We start from the raw sequence: 19,686 nt of genomic DNA on the forward strand, positions 1-19,686 counted from the left end.
AATATTGAATTTTTTTTTTTACCAAACTCTATAATTAAACTCTGTTAATTTTATTCCAGCTCGTCTCTGCAGTGCCGATGGAGGCCAAGCTCACCAAAATATTAATATTTATTTTATTTCACTAATTAATGGCTCATTTAGGCTTGTGTTATTTAGTATAATTGAGATACTAAATGTTTTAATATTTTGAATTAATTTTTATTTTTATATTTTCCATTTTTATTTGAATTTTAGTTAATGTTTTAGTCATTTTGTTGTGTGGTTTTGTAAATTTTATTAGCTTTTTTTTAAATATATCTATAGTTTTTAATTTAATTTCAGTTTTAGATTTATTTATTTTTGTACATCAAGTTAAACTAAATGAAAATGAGAAATGTTTTGGCTAGTAGTTGATATAAACAATGTTTAAGTTTTTATTAAAAAATTTACATTTTATTTAATTTCATGTAACATTTTAATAGTTTTAGTTTTAATCTATAATAACCCTAGAGTTGTTTTTATTTACATTTAAATAAATATTGAATATTTTCTTACCAAACTCTATAATTAAATTTTATTACAGCTCATCTCTGCAGTGCCGATGGAGGCCAAGCTCACTAAAATATTAATATTTATTGTATTTCACTAATTAATGGCTCATTTAGGCTTGTGTTATTTTAGTATAATTGAGATACTAAATGTTTTAATATTTTGAATTAATTTTTATTTTTATATTTTCCATTTTCATTTGAATTTTAGTTAATGTTTTAGTCATTTTATTGTGTGCTTTTGTAAATTTTATTAGCTTTTTTTTTTAAATATGTCTTAATAATTAAGTATTTAATCATTTAATTTCAGTTTTAGATTTATTTATTTTAGTACATCAAGTTAAACAAGTACATTTTATTTAATTTCATGTAACATTTTTTATGCTTTTAGTTTTAATCTATAATAACTCTAGAGTTGTTTTTATATTTGCATTTAAATAATTATTGAATATTTTCTTACCAAACTCTATTATTAAACTCTGTTAATTCTGCTCCAGCTCGTCTCTGCGGTGCCGATGGAGGCCAAGCTCACCAAGATGGAAGTTCACCCAAAAGCTCAGCTGGAGGTCAGCCACACGGAGCTGGTGTTTCCCGCAGGAGCGAGTGATCTGGGCTCATGTGAAGCTCTTTTAACCAGAAAGCTGCAGAATCTGGAGCTTCACAATAAAGACGCGACTCACATCAGCGCGGAGCGTCCGGCGCTGGATCCCTCGTGTTTACTGACTCCACCGAACACGCCGCGAAACCTGGAGCTGACGGATTCTGACACAGATTCGAACCATCAGACGTCCACGTGCATCACCGCAGTCAGAGAGGAGGAAGGTGAGCGCTTCTTCATGTCTCCATAAACAATATGCATGTAATCTTTATGGAAGCAGAAACACAAACGCACGTGTCTGTGTTTGTAGGTGAGAGTGAAGAGTGTGAGACTGCAGAAGAAGACGACGTGTTTGTGCTGGAGCTGCAGAGAGCAGCGTGTGGACTGGGTCTGATGTTGGTGGACGGAGAGGTGAGAGAAATCTGTCACCGTGAAATCATTATCGTTCCTCGTAATCTTGAATCAGAATATCTTCTCCTCTCTTTTGCAGCATCTCTTCTCTTCTCTGATGACGAGGACATTTGTTCTCCTCTACCTTTAAAATGTCCTGATCATTTACTCTCCTCCATGTCATCCAAGATGTTCATGTCTTTCTTTCTTCAGAGGAAAAGAAATGAAGGAAATCATTCCAGGATTTTTCTCCATATAGTGGACTTCACTGGGGTTCAACGGGTTGAAGGTCCAAATGTCAGTTTCAGTGCAGCTTCAAAGAGCTCTACATGATCCCAGACGAGGAATAAGAGTCTCATCTAGAGAAACCATCAGACATTTTCTAAAAAAATAAACATTATATACTTTTTAACCACAAATGCTCGTCTCGCACTGCTCTGTGATGCTCCACGCATGACGTAATCATGTTGGAAAGGTCATGTGACGTAGGCGGAAGTACCGCGGTAGAGCGAAAAACTCCATCTCATTTTCTCCTCCAACTTCAAAATCGTCCGACATCGTTGTTTTACCTTTTTTTGTAAAGGCCGTTTGACTTAGTCTTTGACGTTCACTTTCCGACATCACATGTGACCTTTCCAACATGATTACGTCATGCGTGGAGCATCACAGAGCAGTGCAAGACGAGCATTTGTGGTTAAAAAGTATATAATTTAATTTTTTTTTAGAAAATGTCTGATGGTTTCTCTAGATTAGACTCTTATTCCTCGTCTGGGATCATGTAGAGCTCTTTGAAGCTGCACTGAAACTGACATTTGGACCTTCAACCCGTTGAACCCCAGTGAAGTCCACTATATGGAGAAAAATCCTGGAATGTTTTCATCAAAAACTGAAGAAAGAAAGACATGAACATCTTGGATGACATGGAGGAGATTAAATTATCAGGACATTTGAATTCAGAAGTGAACTAATCCTTCCTTACAGCTCAATAGCATCTCCATGTGGTTGAAAATGGAATTTTTTAGTTGTCTGATGATTTGCACGCAAAAAAAGGGTTCTTGCTCAGTATTTTCCAGCACAAATATCTAAACATTCTTAAATCAAGATACATTTACTGGAGAAACAAAATGACTGAAGATATTAAGTGTTGCTTTATGAAAAATGCATCAGAATGAAGTGAGTTTGTGATTAAAACAAGAACAAATATCTGCTAATGGAGTCAGAAAAATCTTTTTGAATGAAGTTTATTTTTCTGACTCGATTGTTCTTGTTTTCATCCCAAACTCACTTCATTTTGATGCATTTTAAATAAAGCAACACTTAATATCTTCAGTCATTTTGTTTCTCCAGTAAATGTATCTTGATTTAAGAATGTTTAGATATTTGTGCTGGAAAATGAGACATATTTTTCACAGCGCAACATTGCATGGAACTTATTAAGAAGCAAAGGATAAAGTGTTGACGTTTCATTGTAGAGCTGCCATACATGCTGTAGAATAACAATAATTTGTTTTTCTCAGGAAACACCATTGACCGTCAGTGGGATTTACATCAAATCAGTTCTTCCAGACTCTCCTGCTGCTCAGTGCCAGAGGCTGAGAGTCGGCGATCGCATTCTAGCCGTGAACGGACTCAGTCTGGCAGGAGTCGACTATCAGACGTGAGCAGAATCACTGCAGATTCTTCACTAAAGCAGCAGGACTTTACAGTTGATTGATGTGCATTATGTTATTTACTTGAAGCACATATGTTATTATGTTCATAAATACCACATTCTGTGCATTAAGTGAACAATTTCTTCTTCTTGCTCTAGTGGGCTGGAGCTCATTCAGATGTCAGGAGAAAGACCTCGGCTACTGGTTGCCAGATCTCTCTGCGCTACAAAAGAAGCGAGGACAAAAACTAAATAGAGTTTAAAGAGGACCTATTCTGCCCTTTTGTTTTTAGGCTCTACTAGACTGAATACTGATTATTCTCCTCATATTCTCCATTGTTGCAGCTCCTCTCTTCCCAGTCTGTCAGTAACGCTCTGTTTAGTTCCTGTCTCCATGAAGCCCCTCCTTCTGAAAAGCACACTGCGCTCTGATTGGTCGGCTGGAGAAGTGTGTTGTGATTGGTGTTTGGGAAATGTCCCGCCCCTTACCATAACCGCCAGTTTCAACTAACTCAACCAGGCCCCGCCCCTTTATTCTGCGCATTAATTATTTAAATGAGGTGTTTCAGGGAGTTCAGAACTTTGGAACAAGCAAAACAAAATGACAATATTTTTTAACATCTAGTTTTATACATGTCCTTTTTTTGCCATTTTATTGACATCTTAATTGTGTAATCTTGAATTTTGTTATTAAAAATAATGATTAGAATAATTAATGTACGTTATGTGCCTTAAGAACTGACTGCTTTTTTATTTATTGCATGATGTACAGTATGAAATAAATGGTTGGCTGTTTAGTTTTAGTTTGATTAACTAAAAGCAACATTGATTATAAATGCTTTATCATTGATGTCTCGTGCCAAATTCAGAAAGTTTCATACGGCATTTATTACAGGCCTAAAATATAAAACATAAAACATGCAATTTTTTTAACAACAGAGACAAACTATGCTCACAAAAGTCTGGGTACATCTACTAGTGTTTAAATTGTTCAAACTTTGGTTATTATCTTTAGTGCTTCACTGCAGCAAACAGACTGTTTGGACTCGAGCAGGAGAATAAATCTCAGTAATAATCAAGAACATGAACTTATGCCCTTATTGCGAAAGAGATGTGTTGATGATTACATGAACTCTCTATCAGGACAACATCTGCTCGAGTTCTCGCGGTGTTACATGATCTACATCAGCTGTAAGTTGGAGCTTGTGTTTTATTTGTCTTGAGCTTCAGAGAATGACGGAGGCAGAACTGTACTCGGTTCATAAAGGTGTGTATGTGCCGACGCATTTACACCCTCCTGAAAGCCTGAAATACTGTGAGGAGTTCACTTTCCGCCAGGATGACATCCTGATCGTCACTTATCCCAAATCTGGTGAGTTTTTATCATTCTGTGATGCTGCGTCACCACTGACGTCAAACAAAGAAGGGAGGTGAAAATGAAGTTTCCTGCAGCTAGATAATCACTTTTTAGATTTTAGATGAAGTAATCATGCAGTATTTTGTCTGAAACTACTTCATCAACATTTCTTCAATTAACTGTAACAGGAAAGACTCCTTGTGAAAATCAAGATTATTGAATCTGCACTTCAGTGAACTTAAAGACAGCACACCTTTATTAATGTTTCTTAACACATTTAGTACACTTAAAAGTGCACTTTGTAATAATGTCAGAAGAAAAGTTTTACTTTAAAGTACTTTATAAATTATGTTTTAATAATATTTTGTTGTGCTTTAAAGAAGTGCACTTATTTTGACGTGTTGACTAACATAATAAAGCACATGGAAAGTACTTGATTATAATTTTAACGGTATTGCGCTACTGCTATCTAATATTAGATTAAATTTAAATGTAGTATTTTGCAACTTAATAATTAATAATGTGTAATTAAATACTTGGCATGCAAGTTTGAATGGAAATGACATTATATTTCAGTTCTTATATGTTTTTTTTATTTATTTATTTTTTTTATTTATGCTATAAATGCTGGGTTAAAAACAACCCAAGTTGGGTTGAATGTTTGCTTAACCTGCTGGATGGTTTTATTTAACTAAACTATTGTTTAAAAATGACTATATGTCTGGAGTAAAATGAACCCAAAATATGTTGGAAAATAAAAATCAGACACATAATTACTAGAGGAAACAATAATATTAAAAGGTGAACATTTATAAAAGCTTGAATTGAATGGAACTGAATATTAATAACCAATTTAATACATGTTTATTGTTTAATTATTATTCATAAAAACGAATAATATATGTTCATTTATTAAACTCATTTTTAAACAATAATTGAGTTAAATAAAACTATCCAGCAGGTTTAGCAAACATTTAACCCAGTCGCAAGATTAAAACAACCCAATCGTTGGGTTAAAACAACCCAAACACTGAGTTAAAACATCCCAATCGCTGGGTTAAACATACCAATCGTTGGGTTAAAACATCCCAATCGCTGGGTTAAAACAACCCAATCGCTGGGTTAAAACACCCCAATCGCTGAGTTAAAACATCCTAAATGCTGGGTTAAAACAACCCAATCGTTGGGTTAAACATCCCAATCGCTGGATTAAAACATCCCAATCGCTGGATTAAACATCCCAGTCGCTGGGTTAAACATCCCAATCGCTGGGTTAAAACAACCCAATCACTGGGTTAAAACAACCCAGTCGTTGGGTTAAACATCCCAATCGCTGGGTTAAACATACCAATCGTTGGGTTAAAACATCCCAATCGCTGGGTTAAACATCCCAATCTCTGGGTTAAAACATCCCAATTGCTGGGTTAAACATCCCAATCGTTTGGTTAAAACATCCCAATCGCTGGGTTAAACATCCCAATCGCTGGGTTAAAACATCCCAATCGCTGGGTTAAAGCATCCCAATCGCTGGGTTAAACATCCCAATCGCTGGGTTAAAGCATCCCAATCGCTGGGTTAAACATCCCAATCGCTGGGTTAAAGCATCCCAATCGCTGGGTTAAACATCCCAATCGCTGGGTTAAACATCCCAATCTCTGGGTTAAAACATCCCAATCGCTGGGTTAAAACATCCCAATCGCTGGGTTAAACATCCCAATCTCTGGGTTAAAACATCCCAATCGCTGAGTTAAAACATCCCAATCGCTGAGTTAAAACATCCCAATCGCTGGGTTAAACATCCCAATCGTTTGGTTAAAACATCCCAATCGCTGGGTTAAACATCCCAATCGCTGGGTTAAACATCCCAATCGCTGGGTTAAACATCCCAATCGCTGGGTTAAAACATCCCAATCGCTGGGTTAAAACATCCCAATCGCTGGGTTAAACATCCCAATCGCTGGGTTAAAACATCCCAATCGCTGGGTTAAAACATCCCAATCGCTGGGTTAAAACATCCCAATCGCTGGGTTAAACATCCCAATCGCTGGGTTAAAACATCCCAATCGCTGGGTTTGTCTGTTTTTAACCCAGCAAAAATCAAAATCTATTTTGAGTTAAATGTGAACAATTTGTTAAAAAAACGTTACATTCAGTTAAAGTATGTACTTTTAAAGTATGTTATTTCTGTAATACTTTTTTAAAAGTGTGCTAAAGTTTCTTTTTCACAAGAATTTTCTTATTTTTGAGGATTTTCTTATTATACTTGTAAGCTAAATGCAGCCTTTTTTTTTTTTTTCATTTTTATTAAGTGGGTCAATATCAGATAAAAGTAAACAAACATAAGAAAAATAAATCTAGTTTTAAATGCCAAGTTGTTAGAAATGTAATCTTTGTTTGTTGCAAGTGATTTTGAAAGATGTGTAAACCGTATGTCCATCTTTTTAAGTAAAATCAATAGATAGCACAAAATCATGTCACTGACCCGTGGTTTGCTCAATGGGCTCAGGCACAACATGGATGCAGGAGATCGTGCCCTTGATAGTGAGCGAGGGCGATATGACGCCTGTGCTGACGGTGCCGAACTGGGACCGAGTGCCGTGGCTGGAGGAACACCGGGCGATACTGCTCAGTTTGGAGCAGAGGCCGTCTCCTCGCGTCTTCGCTACTCACTTTCATCACCGAATGATGAACGAGTCTTACTTCAAAATGAAGCCCAGGGTAAAAACGCTCAGATGCACTTTTGAGATGGAATAAATCATGCCTTGTGGACTGTTTGATCAATGCTTTGCACTGCGCTTCAGGTTCTGTATGTCATGAGAAACCCGAAAGACGTGTTCACGTCCTCATATCACTACTATGGGATGGCCTCATACCTGGTGAACCCAGGCACTCAAGATGAGTTCATGGAGAAGTTCCTCGACGGAAACAGTAGGATTTCAGCTCTCTTTCTTATATATAGCATCAATATATGTGACTACTTTGAGTATCTTAAACTGTAAAAATAAATGGCAACTTCATGCGGTAATATTGTGAATAAACAGCAATTTGCAGTCTCTCTTTGTGCTGTATTACAGCTCTTGTGTGATTCGAGGGTTAAGCATGATTTTTTTTCTCCACAGTCATGTTTGGTTCCTGGTTTGATCATGTCAAAGGTTGGCTTAATGCTGAAGAAAAAGAATCCATACTGTGCATTTTCTATGAGGAGATGATCGCTGTAAGTAGCTTCTTCATGTCACGGTTGAAAAGCAGGAGAGTATAAATGCAGTCTTTAATTAAGCAATAATAAAGCACTCTCACTCTGGAACAAGAGAAACTTAAGAACAACTCAATGACAAGAACAGACAAACTAAAATGAACAGGGGAAATAAATACACAAGATAACAAGACACAGGTGAACAATCTAATCAGTAACCATAGCAACCAAAACCAAGGCAACTACGGAAACAGGAAAGACAGAAGTTGCATCCTAAATGACGCACCATACACTATGTACTGATACACTAAATACGAGCACAACAAGCTTCTTTCTGGGTTAGTGACATCACAAACCCTAAAATTGACATAAACCCCGCCCCTGAGAACACTCAACAAAGGGGGCGGGGCCATGTTGGGCTGCTTTAGAGAAGAGGAAGAGTTGTTGTAGAGTGTTGTTGACATGCCGTCATTTTACACCGGACTGCTTCACAAACGAGGGTCAATTCAACACAAAAGATGAACATGACGGCACATGCTAGTGGATGAGTTGAATCAACTCCACAGCAACTACATCAATTTATCCACTAACCATTCAGAAACGTCTAAAAGTTGTAACTTCTTCCTGAGTCTCTCCATCAGTGTCGACTCCGGTTTGAACAATGTAAGGCTGAACACTTTCGTCATTTTGGCTGCGTGAGATTCTCCAGCTTTGTTGTTGTTGAGCTGTTAAAGCTCCGCCCTCTTCTGGAAAGGGGGCGGGAGCAGCAGCTCATTTGCATTTAAAGGGACACACACAAAAATGGCAAAAAATAGGGGCAAATTTGTCAAGCTATAATAAATGATCTGTGGGGTATTTTGAGCTGAAACTTCACAGACACATTCTGGAGACACCAGAGACGCATATTACATCTTGTGAAAGAGGCATTATAGCTCAGCTTTAACATTTTCAGTGTGAACACACTATTGTACTACAAATTAAGACACACATAGAGACTAAAGGAAAAAGAAATACATTTTGACTTCAGATTCCTCAGAACAGAACATAAACGTGGCACCGCACTTGTTCAGTTTATTACTTTATTTCTATAACAGCTGTCAGAGTTCATGGTTTCTGTAATCTTGAGATAAGAAAATGTATTTTTATTGTTTACAATTCTTTTTATATAAATGTAAAAATGTGAAGGCAAATAAAACGGTCTAAAGAGTTCAGTCAACGGTGTAAGCAGCTTTGGGCTTCTAGCAGAAGAGAGATACTGATGAAATCAACAATAAACTCATCGGTCTTTTATAGGTCACTCAGTTTATTAGGTTATCAGCTGTTGTAATGTTGCCAAGTTGTTCAAGGTCTTTTTCAAGGTCTCTCTGGTGCAATCTCTGCTTTCTCATGTCCTCGAACTTGTCCAAAGTCCTCTTAAGGTTCTTTCACATGTCTGCTTTTTCTCATTTCTCAAAAAAAAAGGAGATAGCATGATTGCTTATTATCCACATTCATCATTTTTGGTACAGTAAAATACTGATATCCTTGTGAAAATTGCTTCATGATCTCTGGCAGGATTTGAAAGGATCTGTGGAGAAAATCGCCCAGTTTCTTGGGAAATCTCTGAAGCCGGACGTGACGGAGAAGATCGCTGACCACTGCGTTTTCAAGAACATGAAGCAAAACAAAATGTCCAACCTTTCTCTGGTTCCAGAGGAATTCATGAACCAGAAGAAATCAGAATTCATGAGGAAAGGTAACACATTAATTCTGCTGACAAAAATGATTAATGTGTATATTTACTCACCCTCATACAATGAATGTGAATCAGCACCACCATCCGACCGAAATCATTTGTCTTGTTTTATTCGTCAGGAATTGCAGGCGACTGGAAGAATCATTTCTCCGAGGCTCAAGAGCAGCGATTTGATGCTGTATACAAAGACAAAATGAAAGATGTGAAATTCAAGTTTCCATGGGACTGAAAAACACTTCTGTTTAATCTTACCAGCGTTTAATAAACCTTTGGTGCACAACAGATATTTTTCATTTCATTCTTTTTTAAATAAAAGAGCATTAAAAATGAACAATAATTATTGTTATTTGTGTGATATTTCCATTTTATTTGAATGTTGCGATTAAAATTATAACTGTTCTGGAAATGATTAACAGTTATTAATGTACAGTATATGTTACGTGCTTTTTAATTTCATGCATAATGTATGAAATAAAATGGTTTATACAATGAATTGCATTGTACAGAGGTTTGATCATAAAACATATTATTGGCAGATATTGATATTTACATGCATGTTTGATGCAAAAACTTGAGGCAATGAGATCCAGGCAGTCCAGCAATGATTATGTCAGAGATCAAATTTGAATAAGGAACAACACATTTATTAATTAAAAATAATAGAGACAAACAAATTAATTAAGAAATTAATAGTTAATAATAAAATCTAGAGTATTGCATCTAATAGATGAAGACCAGAATATAAAGAAAGAAGGAACAAAATAAAGACATTTGCAGAATGAAATGAGAGGTAAAAGACGCAGAAGAAAAGAAAAAGCTAAACTATCAAAGATCCAGTCCGTTTTATATCATAACCGTACTTAAACTTACATCCAACTCAAACTTATGTTTTGGTCTAATAAGAAAAGGTCAAACCGATTTGTCATAGTTGGTGTAACAGCTAGGTCAGAGTGACTGATCATAGATACAAAAGTTGTTGTTTTGACACCCTTAAGAAAATATTGCAGATCTTGTATTATCTCATATCTGAAGAAATGTAAACACACATATTTTCATACAAAGGTCATGTTCAAACGGGCAACTAATTCCGAAAACAACATCGCTTCTGCAGTACTTGGCAACCGTCCAAAATATCTAACCACAAACGTGTCAACATAACCTGTCACACTGGAACACTTTGAAGAATATCGCAAGCATACATACTCTTAAAGATACAAGAAGAATAACCATAAAGGAGTTCATTAAAGAGTAAATACTTGAAAATATGATGAGGATTAATATATGGAGTAGGAGTGCATGAATATATGAAATCAAACGTAATATTGATAAATCATAAGCCATAAATGATTAACATGAAATATGAATAAAATGCATATTGATCATTTTGGGTCCACCAATGTTATATCAGTATGTCATTGATTTGCATTACATGCATCAGAATTTCATCTTGCTTTTTGTGCATTTAAATATAAGCATCTGCACCAAATTGCATATTTTTGCTCAGTTTGAGTCTCTGAATGAATCTGAGGTGTTTATCCTGCATGTTCTGAGAGTATATGAGCCATATTACAACAAACCACACATGCAAACTTGGCATTTGTTTTTGGCAGATAATCTTGGACATGTATACAGTATGCATATTTGCACTTTGAGCTTCACTGCGATTAATAAATGGATGCTTTTCATTAAGTGTCCAGAGCATGAATTCTTTGCACAATAAAATATTTTATTATGACATGCATTGGCTTCCTTTGCATGCTAAACTCTTGCGAAAGAGCCCGGTTATGTCCAGTCACTCGAGTTCTCGCGGTATTTCACGAATGATCTACATCAGCTGTAAGTTGGAGTTTGTGTTTTGTTTGTCTTGAGCTTCAGAGAATGACGGAGGCAGAACTGTACTCGGTTCATGAAGGTGTGTATGTGCCGACGCATTTACACCCTCCTGAAAGCCTGAAATACTATGAGGAGTTCACTTTCCGCCAGGATGACATCCTGATCGTCACTTATCCCAAATCTGGTGAGTTTTGATCATTCTGTGATGCTGCTCACTGTAACTCAGCAGATCGTAATAAACTTGTAATGCTGTGTGTTAGTTCGTTAACCCTGCAACAGTTTACCATAGTAATCACTTTTTTTGAGTAACTCTGGTGGAAACTGTAATTGTAGTACTACTGTAACAGTATAAAAACAATCGATTTCCTATTACTTTTACACTCTTCCTTCAGAACAAAACCTGCTCTGGAATGGAATGTTTGGCACGTAAACAATGCTGTGCGTTTGATTGTGTGTTAAAGGGACAGTACACCTAAAAATTACAATTCTGTCATCATTTACTCACGCTCAAGTTGTTCCAAACCTATATGATTTTCTTTGTTAATTTTCTTTGTTTCAAAATGTTAAAAGGTTAGTTCACCCAAAAATGAACATTTCTGTCATTACTCACCCTCATGTCGTTCCACACCCGTAAGACCTTCGTTCATCTTCAGAACACAAATTAAGATATTTTTGATGAAATCCGATGACTCAGTGAGCATAGATGACATTTGCTCTCTCAAGATCCATTAATGTACTAAAAACATATTTAAATCAGTCCATTTGAGTAGTACAGTGGTTCAACTTTCAAACAAGAATATTTTGGGTGCGCCAAAAAACAAACAATATAACGACTTATATGATGGCCGATCATGAAACTTCGGAGCGTTATGAATCTTTTGTGTCGAATCATGATTCGGATCGCGTGTCAAACTGATGAAATCACGTGACTTTGGCGCTCCGAACCGCTGATTCGACACGCTGATTCATAACGCTCCGAAGCTTCATGATCGGCCATCACTATATAAGTCGTTATTTTTTTTTTTTTTTGGCGTACCAAAAATATTCTCGTTTAAAAGTTGAACCACTGTACTCGCATGAACTGATTTAAATATGTTTTTAGTACATTAATGGATCTTGAGAGAGGAAATGTCATTGCTGGCTATGCAGGTCTCACTGAGCCATCGGATTTCATCAAAAATATCTTAATTTGTGTTCTGAAGATGAATGAAGGTCTTACGGGTGTGGAACGACATGAGGGAGAGTAATCAATGACATTATTTTCATTTTTGGGTGAACTAACCCTTTAAGCTGTAAACAGTCAGTGCAAGGCTCGCTCTATGAACACAATAATACGTTCTTTGTTTAACTGGGTACAATGAGATGACATTATTCTACTCACCCTTCAACCAACAACCATTACAAAGACATTTACAAGTGTAGAAGAAGCATCAACAAAGTACTTTCAACATGCAATGAAAAAGTGGGATTCTTTCCACAGCAATAACGGACGGGTTAAATATAACTATTAGGGCTAGGTATTGACACAATTTTCATTATTGAATTTGATTATATTCACATGCTTTTGATTACGATTTCGATTCGATTACGATTATTTTGGGTGTATTATTTCAGTTTCAGTACATGGCAAATTTTCTAGAAGACAAAAATCTCTCATCTAATGCTGTAAACTACACATGAGAGTCAGCTGGTGCTACTATAATAATATTAAAGGTTAAATTAACTTATTTATATACAAACACTTAAATTACACTTTATGATGTTTTTGTTATAAATAAAGTTTAGAATTACATAATCATATTTCTACTCCAATTCATTTTTTAAAATATAAACATTCAAATCGCAGCTGTCATGACTGATTTATTCAAGCATGCATTAAATATTGAAGAACATTATAATGAATATGTAACGGTGCATAGCTATATTTATCAGGATGTTGCTCTCTAGAGTTCACTTTTCTATCTGACTAATGAGTTTATGGTCACTGAATATGTTTTTCTGAGGTAAATGTGACGTCACGTGACATTGAAGCTGTTTTATTGAGGTTGAAGCACTGATTGAGCGATTACACGAGACATGATACGGATTTCAGTAAGTTGTACTGTATATTTTAACATACCTTCAGATGTTCATGTTTATTTGGCTGTAACTGGTATTAAAGCGGAGGAGAGGATGATCACATGCTTCTCTTTAACTGAGGCGCTAAAGCGATCTGTCACACCACATTAAACAGCGCCATTCATATTGAATCTCATAATAAGATGGACGTCATTTGAAATCGGAGACTTTGCTGCATATCAAAATTAACAAAGATTATTGCGATTTATTGGATGTGAGGCGCTACATATTCTGCTCATTCATCAACTGAAAAGACTAGACTAATCGATTCTTGGGATTTAAGAATCAATATCGGTTCGTAAAAATGAGAATCGATTAAAATTGAGAAATCAATATTTTTTTTTTTACCCAGCCCTAATAACTATAGTGATATATATCTGTATTATGTAAAATACGTTGCCTTAATTAAAAATATCAGCATTGCGTAATACTATTTCAAAGTAATTTCCATCATTTTAACAGATAATAAATTGAATTTACGTGTGAAAACAAAGCTTGAAAGAGACATGAGGCTTTGAGGAGAAAAACAAAACATTCTTTGTGCATTTCAGTGAATTATTAATGGGATATATTGTAAATTATATCAGGGGAACAGACCACAATGTGTACTATATGTTGTCCTTTTTCATACTATTACAGCGGTATGCAAAGAGACAAAATAAAATAATCACAAGGATAGAAAGCAGCGACTGAAAAGAGCTCTTGCCATAGATATTCTTGTTATAACATGTTTCACGAGTTCGTGTGCCCATATAATCTTAGCGTAAGTGGTAAACAGATTTGGCTTGCTGTCTGCTATAGAGGGGCTCGGAAAGTAGACTGTCAATGGAGAGACAGAAAGCTCTCAGATTTCATCAAAAAGATCTTCATTTGTGTTCTGAAGATAAACAAAAGTCTTACAGGTTTGGAACGACATGAGGGTGAGTAATTAATGACATTTGAATGAACTAACCCTTTAACAATGACAGGGAACAAAAGCGAAGCAGAACAGGGATTAAACAGAACCGTTACAGTGAGTGCATCACTATGTTTTTGTGTAAAATCAAATCATGTCACTGACCCGTGGTTTGCTCAATGGGCTCAGGCACAACATGGATGCAGGAGATCGTGCCCTTGATAGTGAGCGAGGGCGATATGACGCCTGTGCTGACGGTGCCGAACTGGGACCGAGTGCCGTGGCTGGAGGAACACCGGGCGATACTGCTCAGTTTGGAGCAGAGGCCGTCTCCTCGCGTCTTCGCTACTCACTTTCATCACCGAATGATGAACGAGTCTTACTTCAAAATGAAGCCCAGGGTAAAAACGCTCAGATGCACTTTTGAGATGGAATAAATCATGCCTTGTGGACTGTTTGATCTATGCTTTGCACTGCGCTTCAGGTTCTGTATGTCATGAGAAACCCGAAAGACGTGTTCACGTCCTCATATCACTACTATGGGATGGCCTCATACCTGGTGAACCCAGGCACTCAAGATGAGTTCATGGAGAAGTTCCTCGACGGAAACAGTAGGATTTCAGCTCTCTTCTCTTGTCAGTGTTCTTAACAGAGCAAACAAGCCAAAGGTTCAAATACCAAAGTACAAAGCAACGTTATTGATTCTCCTGCTTTGTTGTTACCAAGTTATAGTGGTAAAATATATGCAACTTTTTGCATATGTTTGTGAAAAGCATCATTTTCTCTTTGTTCTGTAATGGAATTATTACAGCTCTTGTGTGATTCGAGGGTTAAGCATGATTTTTTTTCTCCACAGTCATGTTTGGTTCCTGGTTTGATCATGTCAAAGGTTGGCTTAATGCTGAAGAAAAAGAATCCATACTGTACATCTTCTATGAGGAGATGATCGCTGTAAGTAGGAGTGAATGTGCAGCTTCAATTTATGACTTTATCTTTATTAAACCTGTCACTGATCCTGTAATCTTGAGATAACAGATACTGTAGTAAAACCTGCTCTTGCAAAGGAGAGCGAGACGTAACTTCAGTGTTTCCCAACCTTTTATCCTTGAACTTTACAGCATACTCGCATATAAGGAAATAATTGGTTTTCTTTCCTTATTTTTACAATGCTAATTAAAGGTATTAAATCTCAATTAAGATTTACTATTTTACACAGCAAATATAACCTGAGCATGAAAAATTCTGTATTCCTTTAGTGGTGAGAATGTAATGAAACAAACTCTCAGGAAATGTCTTTGTTGATTTTATTCTTGCAAGAAGGTTGTTCGATGCAGATCCAGTTCTACAGAAAAGAACACCTTATATACCGCTCTTATTGTTCCTTGTTACCCCAAACCAATCATAACACATGTTCCATGTATGGATCAGAAGAATAAAACTTAGCAGATGCTCTATTGAACTCCAAGCTGTCTAGACAAACACGTTCGCACCTTCGCCTCACTTCCTTTGTTAGTTTCAGAAGTGCTTCATAAAATACAACAACATCAGCTGAAATTTCCACTGAACAAGCTGTTTTAAATGTCACATAAGACAGAGAGAAAACAAGTATCAGTGCATCATTTTATAAATCAAGAGGATAAATAAGCAATAATTCCTCTACAGTCTGTAAACAGGTGTGCATTACAAAATATTCATTATGAATTTCCTTTAGCTTGTTTTCATCCTACACTCTAAAAAATGTTGGGTTAAAAACAACCCAAGTTCGGTTGAAAATGGACAAACCCAGCAATTGAGTTGTTTTAACCCAGCGGTTGGGTTAAATGTTTGCCAAAAATGAAAAATGTTGGCAGTTTTATTTAACTCTATTGATTAAACATGACTATATGTCTGCTTTAAAATAAACCCAAAATATGTTGGAAATTAAAAATCAGACACATAATTACTAGAGGAAACAACAACCAAATCGCTGGGTTAAAACAACTCCGTCGCTGGGTTAAACAACCACTAGGTTAAAACAACCCAACCGCTGGGTTAAACAACCCATTATCTGGGTTTAAATAACCCAACCGCTGGGTTAAAACATCCCAATCGTTGGGTTAAAACAACCCAATCGTTGGGTTAAAACATCCCAATCGTTGGGTTAAAACATCCCAATCGTTGGGTTAAAACAACCCAATCGTTGGGTTAAAACATCCCAATCGTTGGGTTAAAACATCCCAATCGTTGGGTTAAAACAACCCAATCGCTGGGTTAAAACATCCCAATCGTTGGGTTAAAACATCCCAATCGTTGGGTTAAAACATCCCAATCGTTGGGTTAAAACAACCCAATCGCTGGGTTAAAACATCCCAATCGCTGGGTTAAAACATCCCAATCGTTGGGTTAAAACATCCCAATCGTTGGGTTAAAACATCCCAATCGCTGGGTTAAAACATCCCAATCGTTGGGTTAAAACATCCCAGTCGCTGGGTTAAAACAACTCAGTCGCTGGGTTAAACAACCACTAGGTTAAAACAACCCAACCGCTGGGTTAAACAACCCATTATCTGGGTTTAAACAACCCAACCGCTGGGTTAAAACATCCCAATCGTTGGGTTAAAACAACCCAATCGTTGGGTTAAAACAACCCAATCGTTGGGTTAAAACATCCCAATCGTTGGGTTAAAACATCCCAATCGCTGGGTTAAAACATCACAATCGTTGGGTTAAAACAACCCAACCGCTGGGTTAAACAACCCATTATCTGGGTTTAAACAACCCAATCGCTGGGTTAAAACATCCCAATCGTTGGGTTAAAACATCCCAATCATTGGGTTAAAACATCCCAATCGCTAGGTTAAAACATTCCAATCATTGGGTTAAAACATCCCAATCGTTGGGTTAAAACAACCCAACCGCTGGGTTAAACAACCCATTATCTGGGTTTAAACAACCCAATCGCTGGGTTAAAACATCCCAATCGTTGGGTTAAAACATCCCAATCGTTGGGTTAAAACATCCCAATCGCTGGGTTAAAACATCCCAATCGTTGGGTTAAAACATCCCAATCGTTGGGTTAAAACATCCCAATCGTTGGGTTAAAACATCCCAATCGCTGGGTTAAAACATCCCAATCGTTGGGTTAAAACATCCCAATCGCTGGGTTAAAACATCCCAATCGCTGGGTTAAAACATCCCAATCGTTGGGTTAAAACATCCCAATCGTTGGGTTAAACAACCCAACCGCTGGGTTAAACAACCCATTATCTGGGTTTAAACAACCCAATCGCTGGGTTAAAACATCCCAATCGTTGGGTTAAAACATCCCAATCGTTGGGTTAAAACATCCCAATCGCTGGGTTAAAACATTCCAATCGTTGGGTTAAAACATCCCAATCCCTGGGTTAAAACAACCCAACCGATGGGTTTGTTCATTTGCAACCCATCTTGTGTTGTTTTCAACCCAGCAGTTTTTAGAGTGTATCATACCACAAATAATGTAAGCTTGTCTTTATTCATGATCTCTGGCAGGATTTGAAAGGATCCGTGGAGAAAATCGCCCAGTTTCTTGGGAAATCTCTGAAGCCGGACGTGACGGAGAAGATCGCTGACCACTGCGTTTTCAAGAACATGAAGCAAAACAAAATGTCCAACTTTTCTCTGGTTCCAGAGGAATTCATGAACCAGAAGAAATCAGAATTCCTGAGGAAAGGTAACACATTAATTCTTCCTAAAATTATTTATAAAAATAAAAACGACTATTCACTCACCCTTTCATGCTCAAAATGTGTGCAAAAGCACCAAAAATACAGTTATAAAAGTGTGTGAAACATCCGACAGCTCCGTCAGAAACACACAGAAACTGAAGTCATTTTGGGTGTTTATCCAAAGAGTTTCACTTGAAAATCATTCGATATGCAGCTGTTCCATGTTCACAAAGTTACTGTAATCTTGTTTTATTCATCAGGAATCGCAGGCGACTGGAAGAATCTGTTCACCGAAGCCCAAGAGAAGCGATTTGATGCTGTATACAAAGACAAAATGAAAGATGTGAAATTCAAATTTCCATGGGACTGAAAAAACAAGCTTTAATTAACCCTGATTAACCCTTTGGTGCTCGTCTACTATAAGACTTTGACAGATGTGTGTGATTATTACATCCAAACCACCACACACATTATTCTATATGACTTATACATTGGTTTTTGTTTACATATACATTTACAATAGTTCACAAAAGTGGTTATGTACTGAGTACCTCTGATGTCTATTCTACCTTATTAAAATGAATATTAACATTCCTCATTTGAATAAAAGTATACCTCATAAATGAGAGTGACAATTTTTTTAATGTTTGATGTTAATTAGGCCTACTCACTATTTCAATGTGATTTTGTAACACTTTACAGTAAGTTACATAATGAGCAATACATTTGTACAGCATTTATTAACCTTTAATGTTAGTAAAAATGTTCAGTTCATTAACCTGTTAACTCTCACCCCCACTTTTGTTTTATAGACATGAAAATGCACTATCCAAACTTAAATGGTTGTAATTCAAGAATACTTTTAATATAGACACAAGGCTGGTCTTGTTGTAAAGATGATACTTCAGAAGATTATTGCAGAAGTGAAATAACTTATGTAAGTGAAACAGAAAAAAGTTATAGAAGTTTAAGTTTATGAAAATGTAAAAATATAATATTTTATATAAATCCATCCAGTTTTAATCTAAAACTGCAATAAAATCAAATCCAAAAATCTGAACGAGTTGTATTCCAAATTTCAGGTTGATATCTCAAAAAATGAGCTTTCAGTAAGATTTTGTTTGGGCGCAGTACCACACTTTTTCACTAGATGACAGCCAAGCTCCATTAATAACCATATAAGGGTGCCTCTATTTCCATATTTTGAGTGATCTGAACCATATATTTCCATTATTTTCTTACAATTTATGAAGTAGACATTCTATATAGTATGGGAAGTTTGGCAGAAATTGATAAGAATTCAGTCTCTAATAAACATAAAAACAACATGTATGTGGGTTATAGATCGCCGCCACAATCATAAATGTATTTTTTTTTTTCTATTAAAAACATTTTCAGACCTTTTTTTTCTCAAAAATTGATTGGATGTTATTTTTTGAACTCTTGACATGAAAACAAACATGTTTCAACTGATCTTTAATGATTTTTCATGCCTTATGAGTATGAAAATATGCTTGTTGCAAATTGATAAATTACTGCTGCTCTGTAATTTTCCAAATATGAAAACTAGAGATTCTAAGCTTTCAAATGATATATAGTTTTAGGTTTTGTATGGAATTTTTAAATATGTTTTAAATATGTAATGGCTGTGGGCTCACCAATGAAACCTTATTGTAAAGTATTACCTGTGATTATTTGATATG

The 19,686-nt window shown here is 36.2% G+C and overlaps 3 protein-coding genes across 3 annotated transcripts in view; all 3 read left to right on the top strand.

Annotated features, from left to right (window-relative positions):
- The window catches only part of si:ch211-176g6.2 (ras-associating and dilute domain-containing protein), a 31,657-nt gene extending 28,046 nt beyond the window's left edge, over positions 1–3,611 (top strand). The window contains exons 13-16 of the mRNA XM_048171133.1: positions 1,025–1,349; positions 1,436–1,536; positions 3,033–3,172; positions 3,326–3,611. Of these exons, the coding sequence (XP_048027090.1) occupies positions 1,025–1,349; positions 1,436–1,536; positions 3,033–3,172; positions 3,326–3,422 (663 nt within the window). The 3' untranslated portion in view covers positions 3,423–3,611. The remainder of the gene's footprint in view (positions 1–1,024; positions 1,350–1,435; positions 1,537–3,032; positions 3,173–3,325) is intronic.
- A 742-nt stretch (positions 3,612–4,353) lies between these two features.
- On the top strand, positions 4,354–9,788 carry LOC125255744 (sulfotransferase 2B1-like). Its single transcript, XM_048171210.1, has 6 exons — positions 4,354–4,538; positions 7,030–7,241; positions 7,325–7,451; positions 7,643–7,737; positions 9,271–9,451; positions 9,571–9,788. Exons 1-6 carry the CDS (start codon positions 4,400–4,402, stop codon positions 9,678–9,680), a joined length of 864 nt encoding a protein of 287 aa, XP_048027167.1. The 5' UTR covers positions 4,354–4,399; the 3' UTR covers positions 9,681–9,788.
- A 1,505-nt stretch (positions 9,789–11,293) lies between these two features.
- LOC125255745 (sulfotransferase 2B1-like) lies at positions 11,294–18,606 on the top strand. The gene is made up of 6 exons (XM_048171211.1): positions 11,294–11,468; positions 14,487–14,698; positions 14,782–14,908; positions 15,154–15,248; positions 17,808–17,988; positions 18,244–18,606. The coding sequence occupies exons 1-6, from the start codon at positions 11,330–11,332 to the stop codon at positions 18,351–18,353; spliced, it is 864 nt and encodes a 287-aa protein (XP_048027168.1). The 5' UTR covers positions 11,294–11,329; the 3' UTR covers positions 18,354–18,606.
- The last annotated feature ends 1,080 nt before the right edge of the window (positions 18,607–19,686 follow it).

The sequence above is a fragment of the Megalobrama amblycephala genome, linkage group LG20 (assembly GCF_018812025.1).
Source record: "Megalobrama amblycephala isolate DHTTF-2021 linkage group LG20, ASM1881202v1, whole genome shotgun sequence".
Lineage (NCBI taxonomy): Eukaryota > Metazoa > Chordata > Actinopteri > Cypriniformes > Xenocyprididae > Megalobrama > Megalobrama amblycephala.